Below are 23,277 nucleotides of genomic sequence, written 5' to 3'. Positions count from 1 at the left end.
GGACGTCATATGACGTGATTAGGATTATGAGCCGCTGCGCGCCCCCGGGGGCGCGCATCGCGGCGATCGTTGTTGCGGGGTGTCAGTCTGACACCTGGCAACTACGATCTCGGTAAAGAGTCTCCGACGGAGACTCTTTACCATGTGATCAGCCGTGTCCAATCACGGCTGATCACAGTGTAAATGGGAAGAGCCGGTGATCGGCTTTCCCTCACTCGCGTCTGTCAGACGCGAGTAGAGGAGAGCCGATCGGCTGCTCCTCTGACAGGGGGGGTCTGTGCTGATCGATTATCAGCACAGCCCCCCCGAGGATGCCCACACTGGACCACCAGGGACACCACTAGACCACCAGGGAAAAGGTAATAAAATCCATAATCCTCCCTAGACCACCAGGGATGCCAGTCAGCACAATGGGTGCCAATCAGTGCCCATAATGGATGCCAATCAGTGCCCACAATGGGCATCACTGATTGGCATGCATTATTGTTTGGCACTGATTGGCATCCATTACTATAACACCGATGCCGCCTATGAGTGCCCACCTGTGCCGCCTATGAGTGCCCACCTGTGCCGCCTATGAGTGCCCACCTGTGCCGCCTATCCATGCCCACCTGTGCCGCCTATCCATGCCCACCTGTGCCGCCTATCCATGCCCACCTGTGCCGCCCATCTGTGCCAGCTATCAGTGTCCGTCCGTGTTGCCCATCCGTGTCGCCCATCAGTGCCGCCTATCAGTGCCACTTCATTGGTGCCACATTGGTGCCACCTTATCAGTGCCCATCAGTGTAGCCCCATCAGTGCCCATCAGTGAAGGAGAAAACGTACTTATTTACAAAGTTTTGAAACTGAAACAAAAAAAAACATTTTTTTTTTCAAAATTTTCGGTATTTTTTTATTTGTAGCGCAAAAAATAAAAACCGTAGAGGTGATCAAATACCACCAAAAGAAAGCTCTATTTGTGGGAAAAAAATGATAAAAATTTCATTTGGGTATAGTGTAGCATGACCGCCCAATTGTCATTCAAAGTGCGACAGCGCTGAAAGCTCAAAATTGGTCTGGGCAGGAAGGTGTTTAAGTGCCCGGTATTGAAGTGGTTAAAGAGACTGAAAATATAACAATTTAAGTTAACACATAATAGACATTAACCCATTAAAACTCGATACTTAAGATCTTCTTTAATACTCTGATCAGAATAGGAAGTGAGGGAAGAACAGGACTGAGTACTGGATCCACATATTAGAAACGTTAGTCATATTAACAAAAAAGAAAATGGCTGGGGGCCCACTTTATTTTCTTGGAAACTATTTTAAAGTGCTAATTCTTTAATTCGCTTCAGTGCAACCCAACGCAGCAAGAGATGTTTGTAGGATTAATGCACAGAAATCCACCCTTTTCTTTGCAAAGTTCCAATGCTGACAGATTCTCTCCCATCACCTTACTGCAGGCCTGATACAACTGGCATGTTTTGGGTACCAAATTCAGTGGGAGTGAGAAAACAGCAAGGATTGGTAAGAGAGATGGTATCAGATCTGCAAGCAGGACACTGGGTGCAGAATTCCTCAGTCTACATTCACAGTGGTCGTATGACTATCTGGTTAGCTCTCCTCTTCCTTCTTCTCTGTGCAGTTGGGGAACAGGGAGGGCTCTGGGTTTTTATTGTCCACATCCATCCAATAGGGCAAAAGGAAGGGTAAAGCGCTCAGCTTCTGCTCCAAGATTGGCCACAATTTAGACTCCAGAAACTCATTACCTTTGTCAGATAAATGAAGCCCATCTGACAGATAAACTGTATAGTCCTGAGAATACATGAAGTAAAATATCAGTATACATGGCAATATTTTATTAAGTTATTTGCAAAAAGGTTAATTAAATCATATTTAAACCAAAGTGCAAAAACGTAAGATATTGTAGCTTACTGGCTCTTAGACGTGGTAGATGCATTAATGGTTTTATTTTACCTGGTGATTTTATGCTAGTATGACAATACTTACTGTACAGTGTCAATAGGCTGTTCATTACTTATCTTAACTACAGAAGGCCTCCCTCCATTTTCATCTCCCTGGGAGTCTGTACTTTAGTCTATGGATAAAGCTTGGGCAGGCATGATAACATCGCTTGAATTTCAGTGTAGCATTGTAAGCTCACTGCAGGAAGTTAAAAGTTTAATGGATTTCTGGTGGGATCAATACGTATTCCTGCACTTATTGAACCAACATAACAAAACTCTTTCAATTGTATACTTAGCGGGCCAAATGCGAGAAAAATTTAAAAAAAGTTCATTGCTAGGGATTACATACATACATATTACCTTATATATTATTACACTAAATTTTTGTTTCACAACAATATTTGTTTACTATGTTTTAACCAACCACTTATACAAAGTATTGAGATTATACCTTAAAACATAGTTTTATGATTTTGTTTATATACTTAGGTATAAGTACTGAGTACTGAGTATATGGTTGTTTGGTTGGGGTTCATCTCACTGATATCACCATAGCGCTGCACTTTATTATATACACAGGGTTCCACCATCCCCTGCCAATATAGTTTATGGGCTTTTCAGCATCATGCATTGGTTTTGCAAGGTTGCCACTTGGTCTTCTATTCTCGTTTGTTAGGTTCTACCAAGTGGGTGTTCAGACCTCATCTGATGTCAGTTTCTGTTGTAAGGTGCTTCAAGCCACGTCCTATTGAGCCCTTCTTTTGACATGTTGTTACCTTTGCCTGTTCGTGTTTGTTGCTGTGTTTGCCACCCCTCAGTTACAATGCTTTTGGTTGTTCCATGGTGTGATCCTGTGTCTGGTAATGATGGAAAGAAGGGGAAACGGGATTTCTGACGTACCTGTAAAATACTTTTATTGGAGTATACAGTGGTGTGAAAAAGTGTTTGCCCCCTTCCTCATTTCCTGTTCCTTTGCATGTTTGTCACACTTAAGTGTTTCGGAACATCAAACCAATTTAAACAATAGTCAAGGACAACACAAGTAAACACAAAATGCAATTTGTAAATGAAGGTGTGTATTATTAAAGGGGAAAAAAAATCCAAACCATCATGGCCCTGTGTGAAAAAGTGATTGCCCCCTTGTTAAAACATACTATAACTGTGGTTGTCCACACCTGAGTTCAATTTCTCTAGCCACACCCAGGCCTGATTATTGCCACACCTGTTCACAATCAAGGCATCACTTAAATAGGAGCTGCTTGACACAGTAAGGTCCACCAGAAGATCCTTAAAAGCTACACATCATGCCGAGACCCAAAGAAATTCAGGAACAATTGAGAAAGAAAGTAATTGAGATCTATCAGTCTGGAAAGGGTTATAAAGCCATTTCCAAAGCTTTGGGAATCCAGCGAACCACAGTGAGAGCCATTATCCACAAATGGCGAAGACATGGAACAGTGGTGAACCTTCCCAGGAGTGGCCGGCCGCCCAAAATTACCCCAAGAGCGCAGCGACGACTCATCCAAGAGGTCACAAAAGACCCCACAACAACGTCCAAGGAACTGCAGGCCTCACTTGCCTCAGTTAAGGTCAGCGTTCATGCCTCCACCATCAGGAAAAGACTGGGCAAAAATGGCCTGCATGGCAGAGTTCCAAGGAGAAAACCACTGCTGGACAAAAAGAACATCAAAGCTCGTCTCAATTTCTCCACAACACATCTTGATGATCCCCAAGACTTTTGGGACAACATTCTGTGGACCGATGAGACAAAAGTGGAACTCTTTGGAAGGTGTGTGTCCAAGTATATCTGGCATAGAAGGAAAACTGCATTTCATAAAAAGAACATTATACCAACAGTAAAATATGGTGGTGGTAGTGTGATGGTCTGGGGCTGTTTTGCTGCTTCAGGACCTGGAAGACTTGCCGTGATAAAAGGAACTATGAATTCTGCTGTCTACCAAGAGATCCTGAAGGAGAATGTCCGACCATCTGTTCGTGTACTCAAGCTGAAACGAACTTGGGTTCTGCAGCAGGACAATGATCCTAAACACACCAGCAAGTCCACCACCGAATGGCTGAAGAAAAACAAAATGAAGACTTTGGAGTGGCCTAGCCAAAGTCCTGACCTGAATCCTATTGAGATGTTGTGGTATGACCTTAAAAAGGCCGTTCATGCTCGAAAACCCTCTAATGTAACTGAATTAGGACAATTCTGCAAAGATGAGTGGGGCAAAATTCCTCCAGGACGCTGTAAAAGCCTCATTGCACGTTATCGCAAACGCTTGGTTGCAGTTGTTGCTGCTAAGGGTGGCCCAACCAGTTATCAGGTTTAGGGGGCAATCACTTTTTCACACAGGGCCATGATGGTTTGGATTTTTTTTCACCTTTAATAATAAACACCTTCATTTACAAATTGCATTTTGTGTTTACTTGTGTTGTCCTTGACTATTGTTTAAATTGGTTTGATGTTCCGAAACACTTAAGTGTGACAAACATGCAAAGGAACAGGAAATGAGGAAGGGGGCAAACACTTTTTCACACCACTGTATTACAAGACACAGGTCCCTTCCCTCTGCTTAATATGATGTCATCCTTATAGCTTGCTACAAAACAGAGGCTTATATTGGATTTATGAAAAGAACCCATCGCAGAAGGCATATGGAAGCTGCTTCTGCTAGAGTGCAAGCGCTGGGCCTGTCATTCTTATCCTTATCTTCACTAATTGCTAAGTCAATGGCCTGGGACATTGTGTGCACACCAGGTGCCAGGACACCATAACCTTCATCTTCCAGTCACTGACCTCTTCTGTAAGTGACAATGAACTGAATCAAAAGAACCAGCATGACAGGCAGGCAAGTAGCATTGTCCAAAATCGGTCACCTACAGCAGCCCCTGGTTTCTCTCATAACAGGTCCATATTTTAGTATAGTTCTGCCTAAAAGAAAAGTTCTACTTTCTGTATTGTGAAACATTTAGAACCTGCCAGTAGACGGTGATATTACAGATTATTTATAGCCAGTAAAAAATGTAAAGCTAGAAATATATTGAAATGAGGGTGCTTATCACCTTACACTGTACATGTATTCAAAATTGGTTATTCTCTACAGTCATGTAGCATTTATGTGAAAGATAATGAAATCCTCACCTGACCCCCCTCCTGCATTAATGTCCACAAGTCCAGAACCTCAGTGCCACAATCTTGGCCAACACGAACGCAGGCTTTGGCATATTCCCCGGCTATAGAGTTCAAACGATTCAGTTTATACCCTGGATAATGAAAGCAAAGATTAATAAGCACACACACACATATGTGATCACGCCATGTACACTAGATTCTTTGTGTCTCAGAGTTAGAAATATCCAGAGACAAAAGTTAGGTTGGTCACATGCAGGCAGATGTCTTCAAGAGCACAATGAAGAGGCCTATCTTAAAAGACTAACATCTGCCACAATGCCAACATGTCCTATTTTATTGTACAATTATCACATCCAAAAAGCAATAGTCACTAAACTGTGATAAGTAAAGAGACCATACCAAAGCAGAATTATAGTCACTAAGCCATAACCACGGCCTCACCTCCAAACCGAATAAGCTGAACCTAACAACTCAAGATTACATGTTTGTATTGTGTTTCTTTCATGGACAGTGTTTCAATCACTATAGAGAATGCTATACTATCACAATAATAAAAACTGCTACAACCATAGCCATGGTGATAATACAATTTAAAAAGCAAAGCAAATGTAAACCTATACTATAAAAGTTTGGTGCCGAATTACCAGCACCATATTTAACAGCTGGAAGTTGCTGTGTAAATATACAGCAGCTGCTGTCAAAAAACAGACCTTTTGATCAAATGGGAGAAAAAGAAATGCAATGTACCATTGTGCTTTCTATGCCTTCTCCCTAAAGCTTTTATTTTTGTTTTATTTCTACTTTATCTACACCTTTAATATTTAATTTTTTTAAAAGTATTTTGCTAGTTTACTAAATAAAAAATAAAAAAACTTTATTTATTTTAACAGGGAAATGGTCAGGGGGGCTTTTGCGACTTCAGCTCAGCTAGCCCTACTTACTAGGTCTTCAGAGATGGGGTCACAACTGTGGTTGTGCCACAGCTCCGGAAAGGAAAGATAGAGCTCTGTGGCTAACTAGAAAGCACCACAATGCAGAGTTCAATGTCTTATGGGCACATTCCAGGCTGGTTCCACACATCCAACACAGTAGGGTCCAGGTATGGGTGCCACAACTAATGCAGCAATCACATGTAAGGAGTGGTAAGCTGCAATATATTACATTTTTGTTAAGGTTTAAAAATGCTCTGGGTTTAGCTACTCTAATGACAACAGCTTATATACCGATTCCCTTAAATCAATGCTGTTTTGTTAATTTTTGTATGCTGTATGGTGATCATTTTACACCAGGGAGTTGCTAGCACCAGGCATCTGGGGCATGTGCCCTGCCTCTCCTCCTGGGTGCCCTGGTTCCCAAGGCTGCAGCGCCTGCCATTTTGTTTTTAAAATTTGCCACTGCATACCTGTGCAGAGTGGCAGGGATGATGTCTGGGCTGTCATTTACTTCACCCCCAGCATGTGTTCCTGACAGTGTTAACAGGAGTACTATAGAGCATAGGCTCTTCCTGTTCATGTTGTGAATCAACCATGCCAGGCCAGTGTCCACCTGCCACAACATCCTAGCTGCTGCCTCCTAAACTGCTCTGATGCATACACCAGGACCAGGTAGAGTTAGGACTGGTCTGAAGTGTTAGTAATTCACTGGGATAGAATAAATGCAACAGTGCAACCAATGTTCTCTGAGCCTTAGTGCTGCTGCTGTGGCTGAGAGTACTGCAGTCGACTCTGTGCTGCAGGTATGACAAGGGATGAGCGGGCATAAAAGCTGGCAGCTGGTTACAGCAGTAAAAAAAAATCATGGGTGTTCGTAGCTTTGAGACCTGGGGAACTGACCAGCAGCAGTACAATTCAGAAATATGGGGGGGGGGGGGGGGGGGGTGATAATTTGTGCTGGAGGTGGTTTTGTCATGGGGTGGGGGATACTAAATCTTGACTTCTGGACTCTGTGTGTTATGAACTTCTGAACTCTGCACTGGTTGCATTATGAACATCTGTGCATTTCACACACCTTACCCAGAACAGAGTAGGTTCAGGCTTTATTTAACAGCAATCCGTTAAGCCAGTCACATTATGGTCTTGATGTACAATATGAAGTAATGTATTACCTTTAGTAAAACATTGCTTTTCCCAGGACGGCTCATAGATGGGTGGTGGAGCAATCAGGATTAGTCTGTCTGGTGTGATGTCCAAAGACTGCAGATAGCGGATCATTGTCCTCAGATTGTCTGCATACTCGTCCAGAGGAACATGCTGCTGAGGGTTCTCCTCTGTGGAAGGATAGAGTGAGTAATGATAATTACATACGTATAATGTTCTGGCCCTCAGCTACCAAGCTTTTATCCCAGTGGGAATCCTCTCATTATCAGTGAATCACATTACAACTACAGAATATCTATAGATGGGGCAAACAATGCAACCAATCGTACCAACAGCTGGAACTGTTCTATAAAGGTGCCTATACATGGTTCCATTTTCATTAGACATAAAACCAGACTGCTACAATAATTTGTAGTCTATGGTTGCTAGGGTCACTCCACCCTGGGCCTCCAGGGGTGTGATCTTCTGACCAATAAGGACATTTGACTTATTTTCCTTGAAGGAGCAGAAAACTCCAGACTACAAAGTGCATCGAGCAGTGATTACCGCAGGTAATCACTGGCTGTGAAGATAACCATGGATAGCTGCAGCCGCTGGTGACCTGTCAGTGAAGTGTATGCTTATGTGTAAGTGTACTGTAAGGTTCAGTGGTCGCAGCTAGCTCCTGACAGGTGGCAAAATCAGCAACTACTGCACCAGGGCTGGTTGCCCATACAAATGTAGCCTTGGGCCGCAACACAAGATTTTCTTTGTTCAGTACACAAAAGAGCTTCCTACAGGATAAAGCCTCCAACTTAGAAACTTACCTTGCAGAGATGATGGCTATGAATAAGGCCACCTTGCAATTAAGCATAGAAAAAGCAAAGTCTTGGATAGGATAAAAGGGGTGATTTCTGAGGAACCGAGCAAGCTAAGCTCCCATGATGTCACTGAGGTACGTGTGGGGGAATGATATGAGCAATATCTTAAACAAAGGCCTTCACTAAGGCCCCTTTCATATGGGGCGAGTCCGCTAGTTCAGTGGGTGATCACTCCGTGGATGTCTGCTGAGCCAGTGGACGACAGGTCCGTCTCTGCTCACTGAGCAAGGAGGGACCTGTATGAGCCCAATTCCTATGGGGAGATCAGACGAAAATGGACAGCATGTCCGTTTTCATCAGATCTCATTCGATCCGATCTGGATGGCTGAACGTATTGCCATAAGTCTGTCTTGAGTAGGTCAGATGGCAGGCAGGTGTCAGCGGACACATCTCCGCTGACATCCACCCGCCCATAGAAGTCAATGGGCGAATGAAAAACGGATAGGCGGATCCGAGTGGGTCTATAGCGTGAAAAGGGTCTTAGAAGTGAGAGGAGACTGGTCTTTGAAAGAGAATCGTCAGGACCAAAAATTTGTCTCATGAGGGTAAATGGAGCCAGCAGTGATTCAGAAACATTTTCCAGGTGCAATAGTAGATTCTGAAGGAAGAGGATTTCCTAGCTTAAGATGTACAGGGGTAACAGAATTGAGTAGGTCCCTATCCTTCAGAATCTGGACTTCAACAGCCAGGCCATTAAAGCCAGTAACTGAAGCAGAATGGTAAGCTGGTCTTAGGAATAGAAGATCTGGATGATCTGGAAGGGCCCACGGAGAGTCTGAAGAGGTCCAAGCATCACGTTTGTCTGGACTAGTTTGGTTCAAAAGGAATAACGGGAGTACCCTTCACCTTGAAGGTGTGGAGCAGGTGAGGAAGAAGTTGCAAATTAGGAAAGACATACTGTAGGTCAGGATGAACTGACCCAACAGAGTCAGCAGAACATCCACTGAGAATGCTAGAGAATCACTGGCCCTGGAGACAAACTTGAACAGTTTGCTGTTGAAACTAGAGGCCAGAAGATCCACATCTGGTATCCCTCACCTGCAGGTATCCCTCACCTGCAGGAGAGCTGTGAGTTGTTCTCCACAGGGAGGTAAACGTTCACCCTTAAAGGGTCCTTAGCAAGTATATTCAAGTATATTCTGTATGGACTCTGCATAGCTTGTGATCCATTGCTCAAGCTGACATCACTTCCGACCCAAGGGGTCACAGAACTTCTCCTCCAGCGGCCCTGATTTGCTATCATCTGTGGACCGGGACACCTATGTAGATTGTTTTGTATGTGGCCATATATGCACGCAGTTCCAAGATTTTTTTTTTATACTGCCCACTAGATAGCACTTTTCTCCTTTACACACATGAGCAGTGGGGGTAATCGCATCAATATTTGTTGTATTGACGCAAATCGCACTACAAAGTATCTGTAGTCAGTATCGGTGAGTACTTACGAAAGTAACGGTACTTGCACTCGCTGACATAAAAATCATATACACACATACACACACATATATATATATATATATATACACATACACACACACACACACACACACACAGACACACACACAGTGCCTTGCAAAAGTATTCACCCCCCTTGGCATTATTTGTGTTTTGTTGCCTCACAACCTGGAATTAACATGGATTGTTCGAGGATTTGCATCATTTGATTTACAGAACATGTCCACAACTTTGAAGATTTTTTTTTTTTTGGGAAGCAAACAACAAATAGAACAAAATAACATAAAAAGTCAATCTGCAGAACTGTTCACCCCCCCAAAGACAATACTTTGTAGAGCCACCTTTTGCAGCTATCACAGCTCCAAGTCACTTTGCATAAGTCTCTATGAGCTTGCCACATCTTATCACTGGAATATTTTCCCATTCCTCCTTGCAAAACTGCTCCAGCTCCTTCAAGTTGGATGGTTTGCACTGGTGAACAACAATCTTTGTCTGACCACAGATTTTCTATTGGATTGAGGCCTTTCCAATACATTTACAAGTTTCCCCTGAACCACTCAAGTGTTGCTTTAGCAGTGTGTTTGGGATCATTGCCCTGCTGGAAGGTGAACCTCCGTCCTAGCCTCAAATCACACACAGAGTGGTACAGGTTTTGCTCAAGAATATCCCTGCATTTAGCACCATCTATCTTTCCCTCAACTCTGACCAGTTTTCCAGGCCAGACTGCTGGGGATGGTGTTCTTTGGGTGATGTGATGTGTTGTGTTGGGTTGGGTTTGCGCCAGACATAGCATTTTCTTTGATGGCCAAATAGTTCAATTTTAGTCTCATCAGACCAGAACACCTTCTTCCATACATTTTGAGAGTCTCCCACATGCCTTTTCGCAAACTCAAAGCATGCCATTTTGTTTTTTGCTGAAAGTAATGGCTTTCTTCTGGCCACTCTGCCATAAAGCCCAACTCTATGGAGCATGCGGCTTATTGTCGTCCTATGTACAGATACTCCAGTCTCTGCTGTGGAACTCTGTAGCTCCTCATGGGTTACCTTAGGTCTCTGTGCTGCCTCTCTGATTAATGCCCTCCTTGCCCAGTCCATGAGTTTTGGCATGCTGCCATCTCTTGGCAGATTTGCTGTTGTGCCATGTTCTTTCCATTTGGTTATGATAGATTTTATGGTGCTCTTAGGGATCAGCAAAGATTTGGATATTTTTTATAACCTAACCCTGACTTGTACTTCTCAACAACATTGTTCCTTACTTTTTTGGATAGTTCCTTGGTTTTCATGGCAGTGTTTGGTTAGTGGTGCCTCTTGCTTAGGTGTTGCAGCCTCTGGGGCCTTTCAAAAAGGTGTGTATATGTAATGAGAGTTCATGTGACACTTAGATTGCACACAGGTGGACATCATTTCACTAATTATTTGACTTCTGAAGGTAATTGGTTGCGCCAGAGCTTTTCATGGGCTTCATAATAAAGGTGGTGAATACGCACATGCCAATTATCAGTTTTTTATTTCTGAAAATTTGTTTTATGTATATGTTTTTCTAATTTTACCTCATCAACTTAGACTATTGTGTTCTGATCCATCACATATAATACAGATAAAAAAAATTGAACTACAGCCTGTATTGTAACAAAATATGTGAAAAGCCAAGGGTGGTGAATACTTTTGCAAGGCACTATTATATATATATATATATATATATATATATATATATATATATATATATATAGATAGATATAGAGATATATAAATCAGATTAAAGCTAAAATAGTAAAATAGACCTTTCTGACCTGACACAGCTGCAGTTTTTGTTGGATAGTGTGATCTGTTCACTGGCAATTGTTACCTGTGTTTAAGATAAACTTGTACTGATGATAAATGAAAACTGCCCTAACCAACTTGTTCTTCTATAGCTATTGTTTTACTGTTGGTCATGCTAATCCAGTGTCTTCGGTACTTTGTGAGTCACTGACTTGGATGCCACAAGGATGGAAATTAGGTGCTCTGACTTGATGATGGCTTTGCTTATTCCAGGTGTGTAACTGAAAGTACTGAAGACAGACAGCAAGGAAACTAGCATTTTCAGGAGGAGGTCCATATTGGCAACCTTCATATTTGTTTCAGTACAAGATTCCTTTAATCAAAATATTTAATATTTTTGTGTTCGAATAAACATCTATGTAACAATTTCAGAGTTTAAATAATGTATCACAAAAGTGACAAAACATGAATTAAACATCCACTGGGCCAGTTTAGTTTACCTTTCAGGGAGCTGTCATTAGCACCAAAGAAAATGGTGACCGCAGCAGTGGTTTCAGAATTGCTTTTGGCGATCAGCTTTGGAAGAATGTGCTTTGCCCATCTGGTGTTGTAGCCGGACAGACCACGGTTGAGGACGTCACACTTCCTGTTGGGGTAGGAGAATATGTCAGTATAAATAACAATCACTTCCACATCCAGAAATAGAGGACAAGTCCTGTTATTTAAAGCAAGCCAAGGACAGCCAGCATCTGATGACTATATGCAAATGATCTGATCTGCTAAACCAACCACTAAACCAGACTTTTCACTCCACGGGTAAAAACCCTTGAAATAATTTGCAGGTCCCCCGGTACCCTTACTAAAATTATTCAGGGTCAGTGGAAAGAATGCCCCTTACATTGGTGGTCAGTGGGAAAAATGTCTCCTTTACAGTGGAGGTCAGAAAGCCAGACTGTACAGCAAAAAAATATCCTTGGTGCTATGCTGCTGGCTCTGTGAAGTGTCTTTAGACCCCAAACTATGCAGGCACCATCAGATAGGCAGTCAATCAATCACAGCTTAAAGAACCACAAGCTACCTCTGCAGGGACCCTGGTTAAGATTGGCTGCACTAAACTAACAAGTCTGTGCTCCTCCCACAAGGAGCCAAGAGGAATCTATGCCATGTCTGTGCCCCCCCCCCCCCCCCCCCCCAACAGAAGGCAGAGCGACCACACAGCTTCTGTTCTTTTAAATTCTTCCATATCACTGGTAAACCTCATACTGTAAGGAGTGTTTATTTGAACAAAAACATGGCTTTACATTTTGGTTACATTAAGTAGAGTTTTCTATATATATTTTACAAATAACATAAATGAAATGTAACCATATTCTAGATACAATAGAAATGGATGTAAGAATTTTATGCCTTGAAGAGCATTTGATATAAATACATTTTGCATTGGAGAACGTGCCCTGTCGTTTTTTCTATTGGATATTGGTGGAATATTGGGAGTTCACCGTGACACTGATCTCTGCATTGACAACTGGAGGAACATTTGAAGTAACCCACCCAAAATTTTCATATCCTAGACACGGTATCACATGTATCTGAAGCATGCAATTCAACTAAAAGACCTGCCCATCAGCAGATACCGTAAGATACCATCCAAAACAAAGACGTTCTCCTCTCTGATTAAGTGGAACATCTAAAAATGTACAAACAGGTAGGTTATTTATTGCAGTAGACATGTACCATGTATTTGAGCAACTCAAAGCCTGGTCAATCAAATTGCCTGAAGATCCTGGACCCAGAAGATCAAGTGTAAATGTTGGCACCAGCAAGAGAGCTTGTGGAAGTCACATTGCTGAGGAGAAGGGAAGTATAGTTCTGCTTTAAAGCAGAACTAAATCCATGGATTTAACAGTTTCCCAAAAGGGGAATGATCAGAGTCGCTTGTTTTCTCATACTAAACTGTTAAGCCATCAAATGGCTGGGATCCTAATTGATGACAAGTACAGGGTCATGGCATCTGTGGATCAAACAGAGGCTAAGCTGGCAGCTTCCTTGGCTGTAAGGGATAGAAGAGTTTAGTTCTGCTTTAAAGTTTCACTTTGTTAGTAGTAGAAACCATAGTGAAAATAGATACAATTCAAGTAATAGGTCAGGTCCAAATTGTCTGTAGAAAGTTCTGCTGTATCCCTGATATATTTAAAGAAGAACTCCAGAATGGGGTTAAAATCTGTACAAAAGCCATACATAGGTAAGCAAAACCACAAATGTCATTTTCAGTATAAATGTAAACTTTGTAGAAAACTCACTGTTTAAGAAAGTGGTCATGCCATTTTTCCCCAGCTTCCTCTTGAATCCCTGGGCTCTGGGAGGAGGGATCTCAAAAGCGGCGACGTCACTTCCTGTTACTGTTCTTCGCCACTCACTGAGACTACAATTCCCATCATGCCCTGGGATTTAAAGTCTCAAGTGGGCGGGACTATGGGTGTATGTGCAGCAGATAAGTAATGTTCTATAACTAGGACACTGGCACTGCCCGCCCACATTGCTGCACACTCTTCTGTCATAGGAGGCAGGCCAGACCAGGCAGAGGCGGATCAGGCTGGGCAATTGGCAGAACAGACCAGGCAGTCTGAGACTTGCCTGAGGATCAATCGTTTTTTCTTTTTTTTTTTTGCACTTATCAGACATAACAAAACACAATAAATTGTATATTTAGCAGCTCATAAGAGACCAGATAACAGAAGATCATTGTTAGGGTTTAGATACCCCTGATATTGTGCCTTGCATGGAGGGAGAAAAGCATGCAATTCATGGATGTTCCAACTCACCTTACAAGTTTATTAGCCAGGGTCGCTCCCCATCCATTCGCTTCAAAAGCAAACTAAAGGAGAAAATGGTCAAATGATTAAATTTTACAGCTGCTGTCTGAAGCTACATGTAACAGAAGGTACATAGTGACAGGTACCTGCACAGGGAAGGGTCGCCTCTATGGGCCTGACCATCAAACAAGTCTGAAGAGCTGGCCAATGGATGGCAACACAACCAGTCACTCATAATTAACCATAACCTACTGTATACTGGGGGTGCAGTCCGATTTACAGCATGCTGCCAATTTCTAGAGAATTAAAGCGAAATGCCAGTTTTGGGGACACAAAACAATCCTCACCAGGTCAGTAGAAAGGGATTCTATAGAAAGGGCATTAGCAAACCATAAATCAAACTTTTTCCTGCTTCTGCTTCAGAGATATTAAAGCTGGCTATACATGTAACAACTGGGCTAAATGGTAGAATCCACATTCTCCCATCCAGGCCTCCAGCTATTTTGTAGTATTTTGACAGCAGTTACTGTTTGGCCAGTTTGATTCACCCACTTCCTTCAATTTCTCAGTCAAAGTTTGTTAAACTAGATGATGTCAGCAGAGCCATCCACAGCTTTAGTTTTGGCCCATTCACAGGAATCAGTCAAAATCTGAGCTGTACGTTCAGCATTAAACAAAGGCAGGCCATAGACGGCGCAAATTTCTTTCCTTGTCATGTCTAATGGCCCGTACACATGATTGGAAATTCCGTCAGCAAAAGTCGAATGTGAGCTTTTGGTCAGAAATTCCGACCGTGTGTATGCTCCATCGGACTTTTGCTGGCGGAATTTCGGCCAGCAAAAGATAGAGAGCAGGTTCTCTATTTTTCGGTCAGAAAAAGTTCTGATCATAAATTCCGGTCGTCTGTACAAATTCCGACGTGCAAAATTCCGATGCATGCTCGGAAGCATTGAATTTTTAATTTTCTCAGCTCATTGTAGTGTTATACGTCACCACGTTCTTGACGGTTGAAAGTTCAGAGAACTTTTATGTGACCGTGTGTATGCAAGCCAAGCTTAAGCGGAACTCCATCTGAAAAAACTTGGATGGTTTTTCCGACGGAATTCCGCTTGTGTGTACGGGGCATAAGAAATCCAGAAAAAAAATGGGCAGTTAAAGTTGTGTATATATATATATATCTCAATGTTTGAGCCTGATCCTTACTGATTCTTGATCTTCTGTACTGGACACCTGGAGTCTATTATAAAATATGTGCTGTCACAACGTCGAATGTGTTCATTTCCTATGATCATCAGCTCCATCTAGTGGCCTTAATTGAGTATTTCCTGATTAGGGATGAGCTCAGGCGTGTTCGCATGAAACACGTGCAGAGCCCACCAGGAAGTCGGTGCAGCGCTGTGCTAATCACAGGCAGTGAGACATTTCCCGATCTCTGCAGCCGCACATCAGGGCAATGTCTCACTGCCTGTGATTAGCGCAGCGCTGCGCTGACTTCCTGGCGGGCTCTGTACGTGTTCCATGCGAACACGCCTGAGCTCATCCCTATTCCTGATTGAGGTATTTCAAGAAAACACAGCATTATAGCCACTAGATGTAGCTGACAATGTTTGTAAATATATCTATTTCTAATTATTATCAGGATGGATGAGCAAATGCTACGCACGGCATTTTTTTTTTTTTTTATAAATTTACCCCTTAAAGTGTATGCTGGGATAAAAAAAAAAAACATATACAGTACATCCCTGCAATACAGGTGCAAGGGTTGTGCAAAGGTCCCTTTATAAATTCTGCAACTATAGAAAAGTACCCTGTGATCCTACCAGAAATCCACTTGGTTCCTAACTTCCTGTTATGTACTAACAATGCTGTTTCTGCTGCACTAAAATGTCAAGCAGTTTCCAGCTTTGCCTAAGGTTTTCATTGCTGGACTACAGAACTGCACGCCACTGCGGAGGAGCCTACTGCAAAGGTAGATTTTTCTAATCATGATATCCATTGAAGCCACTTTATATTTATAATTATTTTGATGGTTATCTACTAGGAGTGATTAACTAGGTTTACCTACCACAAGAGTTCACATAACCTATTGGTTAAATTGGGTTGAAAAGGAGAAAACACTGATGGGTTTACTTCCTCTTTGATTCTCTGCAAAGGTAAAGCATAATGGACTACTATGCATCGCCCATAGCCCATTATGTGTCACTTACCTGACACAGGAGCCAGCAAAGTCACCGCTGTCCCCTGTAGTCCGGAGCCTCCATCTTCTTGGTGGGTCTCGCTGCTCCGGCGCTGTCATTCGTCGGAAGCCGAGGTGACGTCACTCCCGCACATGCGCACGGGAGCCGCCACTCGCGGCATATCGGCGTTAACTGCGGCGCGCTGCGGTAAATATCTCTTAAACCGTGTAGGTTTAAGAGATATTTCTTAGACCTACAGGTAAGCCTTAATCTGGGCTTATCTGTAGGTCAAAGTGGTTTGTAAGGGTTTACAACCACTTTTACTGTCAGCGCCTCACTACTCTCTAACAATTTATTTATGATATCCACCTACCCTCAGCTGTCTGTATCTGGATCTCTTTGACATACACTTACCAATAAAGGTAACCTCTGTGTATGCATTTTACAATGACATGCATTGCCCAGGTATGTGTACTTCATGTGTGAACACTAATAGAGTAATAAGAAACATCAACTTACCTGAGTGATGGAATCTCCAAACAAAACCACGCGAGGCCAGGAAATCATAGCAGATTTTACAGTGGAGGTCTAAAAGACAGATTATATGCGATTACAGAAACTGCAGGACAAAATCACATGCATTTCTTAAAGAGTAACTCCACTTTTGTTTAGAAGAAAACCTCCCCCTCTGGGTGATCTATGCACATTACAAGGATTTTAACAAACTTTGTTGCAGACCCTTTGTTATTCTGAAGGAATAGCTCTTTGTTTGTCTGTGTCCATGTTCAAAGTGAATCTGTATGGGAGTGGTTTTATAATTATCAATCAGCTGCTGCACCTGCAGGGTCAGTGGCAGGGTCTGCATCTCTTTAGATGTGATTTCCCCTTGGAAGTATCTCACCAAAAATGACATTCCAGAAATCTGACTTGTATCTTAGGGCAGACTCCTGGGATAATCAGTAAGCCAATCACACAAGCAGGAAATTATGTTTTTGGTGGGCATTCTCTATACATTCTGTGTACAGAACAACTACAGGTAGCCATATTGCATTGTATTTTAGAGAAATATTACAGCAGCTGCAGATTAAAAAGGAATGGACATTTTTAATAACATTCAATTACAATATGACTTGTGTTGCAATACGCTATATTATTTTTTTTCTCCATGAAATCAGTTACCCTTTAAGCTGCCGATACCCTCTTCAGTTTTTTCTTTCAGCCAGCAGCCTAAATGATAAAAACTGGACTGATTCCCCAATCCACACACTCTATGTGGATGGAGGAATCCTTCCTGCTGTGCTATTGTATTCTGAGAGTGGGGGGGGGGGGGGAGGGCGGACGGACGGACTACAGATTAGATCTGAAGCCACTGATCGAATGGCTTTTATCTGACAGGACAGTTGGTAGATTGAATTCTGTTCAACTGCAGTGGCCGCAGATGGATCGCAATTCAGCCGATCACTGCTACACCAGCCGGAATTCAATCCATCTATACCCATCTTTACATGAATACACTTTCTCTTTAACTGGACATGGTTATCTGTGTGACAGGACCTTTAGATGTTCTAACCAACCAGAAAACTGTTAAGGTGGCCATACACATTACAATCTAACTGTACAATCTCTATACAATCAACTTCAGATCTCCAGCAACTTTGACCTATGTGGATGTAATCAATCTGTATTCAACCAGGTCACCCCTGTATCACTTAAGCCAGCCATAGACGGATTGAAGTTTTGAACCCTCTCTATGGGCAGGCTGGTTGTATGGAAGTTGATCTGTCGATCGACTTCAGGACAACCAGCCTGTTGTGGGTTTTTTTTTTCCCTTCTGATCGCTGCCAGCAGCAATGGGGAAGGCTCCCTACCAGCAGAACACAATAGCGCTGTATGAGGGATTCCCCATAAACACCGCCTGTGTTGATGAGGGAATCAACCCATGGTTGAAGGAAAGAAAATTGCATAATGTATGGCCTGCCTTACTTGTTGGTAGATTGTAATTTGTGGTGGGCTTAACCACTTCCCGACCACCTCACACAGATATACTGTGGCAAAAGGGCACGTACATGCAGATTAACGTACCTGTACGTTGCCCTCTAAGAGGCGGCTCACAGGCACACACGTGCCCGCCGGGAGATTCTTGGCCGCGATCGTGGATCGTCTCATGGTGAGGAAGCATCTAGCTAGCATCTCCTCGTTCTGCCTATTGACACTGTCACTGATCAGCTCTCCCTGTAATCGGGATCAGTGACATGTCACACACAGCTCCTCCCCCAGTTAGAATCACTCCCTAGGACACACTTAAACCCTACATCGGCACCTAATGGTTAACCCCTTCACTGCCAGTGACATTTTTACAGTAATCAATGCCATTATCAATAAAAATGCAATAAAACTATCCCCTATTTTGTAGACACTATAACTTTTATGCAAACCAATCAATATAGGCTTATTGTGATTTTTTTTTTACCAAAAATATGTAGAAGAATATATATCGGCCTAAACTGAGGAAAAAAATATATATAAAAGGATTTGGCTAGATGAGGTATGATCAAAGGGTAAACTGGTACCTACATCCCAAATTATGATTTTCTAAAGATACAGGGGAAATGTAAACAGGGGACTGGAGGGTAACCAACCCCCGGGACTTTTTTAAACGGTACTCAATATTATGACAAAGAATAAAATCAATATAATTTTATTGAAAATACAAATATATAAAACGTTTCCAGAAAGGAGAATTATATGAAAGTAAACAAGTCCTTCGATACAAAAGACTAGCATAAAGTTTATACAGAACTATACATGTTACCGAATTTGTACATTATATATGCTGCATTTTTTCTACATGTTTCGCTCTTCTGAGCTTCCTCAGGACATGGCAGCTTGTACAGTTGCACAGAAAAACTGAAAAGATATGTACAAAATAGTCATTTATTGTTGAGTACATCATAAGTTTGAAACACACTTGTTTCTATTTCAATAGAGTGTCTGCTTCAAACATCCACAGTTGATCAAAGCAGACACCCACTAAACTAGCTAGAGATTCAAATAAGGACATTGAAAAAAGTATAACAATAAGTATCGATCAATGTATCATAACGATTCTATATACCAAAACTATAACATAGAAACAACCTTGGACAGTTGCACAAATTGTCCAATTGAAGATTTACAAATGAAATAAAATACAACTAAACATTTAGCAAAATAGCCGCCTTACCCAGTGGGTCTTTTTTGTTCGTGCTTATTCAAAAAGTTATATAAAATCAGAATGTTGATGAATGGAGAAAATCACAGTATAAAAGAACTGTGTGTAAGTGGAAGCGCCCCTGAGGAGCCACAGTGTTCCCCGGCAGTCTGTAGAGGCACGAGAAAAAGGTAGACTAAATATACTTACACACAGTTCTTTTATATTCTGATTTTATATAACTTTTTGAATGAAAAAAATGCAGCATATATAATGTACAAATTCAGTAACATGTATAGTTCTGTATAAACTTTATGCTAGTCTTTTGTATCGAAGGACTTGTTTACTTTCATATAATTCTCCTTTCTGGAAACGTTTTATATATTTGTATTTTCAATAAAATTATATTGATTTTATTCTTTGTCATAATATTGGGTACCGTTTAAAAAAGTCCCGGGGGTTGGTTACCCTCCAGTCCCCTGTTTACATTTCCCCTGTATCTTGAGGAAAAAAAATGTTTTTTTAAATATTTTTTGGGGATATTTATTATAGTAAAAAATAATGTGTTTTTTTTCAAAATTGTTGCTATTTTTTTGTTAATAGCGCAAAAAATAAAAACCGCAGAGTTGATCAAATACCACCAAAAGAAAGCTCTATTTGTGGGAAAAGGGGGACGTCAATTTTGTCGCACGACCGCGCAATTGTTAGTTAAAGCGACGCAGTGCTGAATCGCAAAAAGTGCTCTGGTCAGGAGGGGGTAAATTCTTCCAGGACTGAAGTGGTTAAAGTGTTACTAAACCCAAAACAGTAAAATCAGTCTGTATATGCAGCATAGCATGCTTGTTATACTCACTGTGGAACTTAAGGGGATAGTCCTCTGCATTGTGTAAAAAGGTTGTTTTATCCTGTATGCACAGGTCCTTCCCTCCCTCCACTGTCTATCTGGGGAAGGCCAGCCAACCTGCACATGCTCAGTTGGGTCATTTATGCTGGAGAGAACATTTACTTGTTCTCGGAGATAGGCAGGTCACATGATATTTACATCACACATGTGGGTGTGTATACAGGCTGAAGTGGAAATCTCCTCCTACCTGAACTCTCAGCACTGGAGAAACTGTGCAGTTTATCACTGACTGTGGTATACAGATCAGCCAAAAAGATATATAGTGGCAATATTTTAATGTAAAAAGAAGGATTTATAAGCTGTGGGCAGGCAGATGAAATATTTTCATATTACTGGGTTTAGTAACACTTTAATATTCTATGGACAGTACAGTATACTGTACTTACCCTATCTGCAACCAGTACTAATGTACACAGCATACCCTGGGACAGGTCTTCCTTTGCCCCCTAACAAAGCACACACCCCCCCCCTGAGTTGTCTTGTCAGGCTGCATCACTACAATGGAGGCTCTCATACCTGGGTCACACTAGCGTTGCACCGATTCTGGTGCTTATACTAAGCACTTGCCCTCCTACAAATGTCCCAATACTAAAACCAATACTTTGAGGCTAGGTTCACATACGTGCCAGCCGATTTGTCACGCAATTTCATTCAGCGGTCCATGTGCTTTTCAAATGCGAATTGTAGTGTATGAAATTACACTGATGGACGAGAAGGCCTGGCTCGCAATCTCTGCTCTAATTCATCCCAAATATGTTCTATTGTGTTGAAGTCACGATAGAACATAGGGGAGTGTAGAGGTGGGCGGGGAGTCTCCTGACATCACGACTCCACCCACCGAGCTCCAGACAACAGACCCACCCACAGAACCTGCAGCTTTTCGTTCTCATAACAGACAGAGGGGAGACATTTGACAGGTAGGGATACATGCAGGAGGCATTTATATCCTTATAGATAACCCCTATGGCAGTAGTTTAGAAAGGATGACATTGGGTTTACATCCAATTTAAGGTGTCAGCATACCAAGACATTTTGCACAATTTCATGCTCCCAACTTTGTGGGAACAGTTTGGGGATGGCCCCTTCCTGTTCCAACATGACTGCACACCAATATTCAAAGCAGTCTATTAAAACATGGATGAGCAAGTTTGGGGTGGAGGTACTGGACTGGCCTGCACAGAGTCCTGACCTCAACCCAATAGAAAACCTTTGGGATGAATTAGAGTGGAAAATGTGAGCCAGGTCTTCTCATCCATTATCAGTGCCTGACCTCACAAATGTGCTTCTGTAAGAATGATCAAACAATATCATAGACGCACTCCTAACCGATTCCTATGCGAATTACATGCATTGTCTCTGGGGTGCTATTGCAGCCATGGATTTGTATGGGTCAAATCGCACCACATTCGCAACTCGTGCAGGAACCTTTTTTTTTTGTCCACACCAGAATCGGATCGCACCCATTATGTGAAACTCATGCGATCCGATTCTGCAAATTGCACTGCGTTTTGCAAACCAATTTAGGAATGTCTTTAAACATACACTCCACAATCGATTCGCATGACCAGGTTGTGGTTTCAATGCGGTGCGGATCAGCAGCAAATTCACACCGCATCTAGTGTGAACCTAGGGTTAAATTAGGAAGGGAGAGTTATAACCTCTGTCAGTTTTATTTTTTCCACCTGTGTCCTATTGTTGGGGGGGATTTTCCTTCACTTCCTGTTCTATAGCCAAAGCAGGAAGTGGGGGCAAATCTTTCCCAAGTGAGGGAATCCCATGGTGTCACCAGAACTAGTGGAAGATTTCTCCTCTATTCCTGTTCTGGTGACAACCAATCAATTGGGATTTTCTTTTACTTTCACTTTTGGCAACAAAGTTAACCAGGACAAATAGAGAGGGTGAATCTTCCTAACGGGGACACAGCCTGCAATAAAAACCTGACAGGTGTTCTAATCCCTCTCTACTCTATCCAAAACTAAAAAAAATAAAAGTTTTGCCTTTAGTTATACGTTAGTGAGCCATTTCTGAGTGTGACATGTGTATAGCTCTGGTCCCCCCCACCCTACAATACAAAGAGCTGGGAGGATTGCTATATAGATCAGCAGTGGAAGTGATCTGCTGACAGTGAGCTCCTGGACCTCTATGGCTCCTACACATATACAGCCCAATCACTGATATCAGAAAATATGCTTTCATTGGAAAGGCAGACAAACACACAGACTCACAGTACACACAGGGAAGCAGGCAGCCCGTCTATAACACCAGACAGGGGGAGGGGAGGAAGAAGTCATGAGATCAGATCCCTCTACAAACCACTCCTCCAAAGCAGTCCAGCAATCCATACATGCCAGGCAGCCAGGAACAGCGCCATCTGGGGGTGTTATTGGGGTATAGACAGGGCTATACGTTACATGTATGCATGTTTGTCATCCCTTTGTGTCCATTCTGACATTTCTCTCCTACATGTATTTTTTTGCTAGAAAATTACATAGAACCCCCAAACATTATATATGTTTTTTTTTTTAGCAAAGACCCTAGACTAGAGAATACAATGGCGGTCATTGCAACTTTTTATCTCGCACGGTATTTGCGCAGCAATTTTTTGAACACTTGTTCTTGGAAAAAAAAACAAAAAAACAGTTTCATGCTTTAAAAAACAAAACAAAAAAAAAACATTAAAGTTAGCCCAATTTTTTTGTATAATGTGAAAGATGAAGTTACGTTAGATACCTAACATGTCACGCTTCAAAATTGCACACACTCGTGCAATGGCGTCAAACTTCAGTACGTAAAAATCCCCATAGGCGACGCTTACATTTTTTTTACTGGTTACATATTTTGAGTTACAGCGGAGGCCTAGGTCTAGAATTATTGCTCTTACACGTGTGGTTTGAACACTGTTTTCATATGTGGGTGGGACTTACATATGCATTCGCT

The 23,277-nt window shown here is 42.1% G+C and overlaps 1 protein-coding gene across 3 annotated transcripts; it reads right to left on the bottom strand.

Moving 5' to 3' along the window:
* Positions 1–1,156: 1,156 nt before the first annotated feature.
* On the bottom strand, positions 1,157–22,657 carry IAH1 (isoamyl acetate hydrolyzing esterase 1 (putative)). Of its 3 annotated transcripts, none has more exons than XM_077488759.1 (7): positions 22,566–22,657; positions 16,766–16,834; positions 14,079–14,131; positions 11,757–11,902; positions 7,189–7,350; positions 5,094–5,215; positions 1,157–1,796 (listed from the first exon to the last, which is right to left on the bottom strand). In XM_077488759.1, the coding sequence occupies exons 1-7, from the start codon at positions 22,629–22,631 to the stop codon at positions 1,596–1,598; spliced, it is 819 nt and encodes a 272-aa protein (XP_077344885.1). In that variant the 5' UTR covers positions 22,632–22,657; the 3' UTR covers positions 1,157–1,595. The 3 variants fall into 3 exon arrangements, with proteins under 3 accessions (XP_077344885.1, XP_077344886.1, XP_077344887.1); XM_077488760.1 differs by having other exon boundaries at positions 22,575–22,593; XM_077488761.1 differs by lacking the exon at positions 22,566–22,657 and adding an exon at positions 19,070–19,088.
* Positions 22,658–23,277: the final 620 nt, after the last annotated feature.

Source organism: Lithobates pipiens, unplaced genomic scaffold, assembly GCF_037356315.1.
Source record: "Lithobates pipiens isolate NorthernLeopardFrog02 unplaced genomic scaffold, aLitPip1_a1.2 Scaffold_18, whole genome shotgun sequence".
In the NCBI taxonomy this organism is placed as follows: Eukaryota; Metazoa; Chordata; class Amphibia; order Anura; family Ranidae; genus Lithobates; species Lithobates pipiens.
Note: the sequence above shows the minus strand (reverse complement) of the source record. Positions and strands in the feature narration are given on the sequence as shown.

Bases quoted from the DNA above. Each gene is read 5' to 3' on its own strand.
- IAH1 (XM_077488759.1), bottom strand. From the start codon at position 22,631: ATGACTTCTTCCTCCCCTCCCCCTGTCTGGTGTTATAGACGGGCTGCC. The intron at 14,132-16,765 runs GTAAGTTGATGT...TTTCTCCTTTAG, and splicing joins TTGGAGATTCCATCACTCAG to TTTGCTTTTGAAGCGAATGG. The intron at 7,351-11,756 runs GTAAACTAAACT...ATCCTTCCACAG, and splicing joins TAATGACAGCTCCCTGAAAG to AGGAGAACCCTCAGCAGCAT.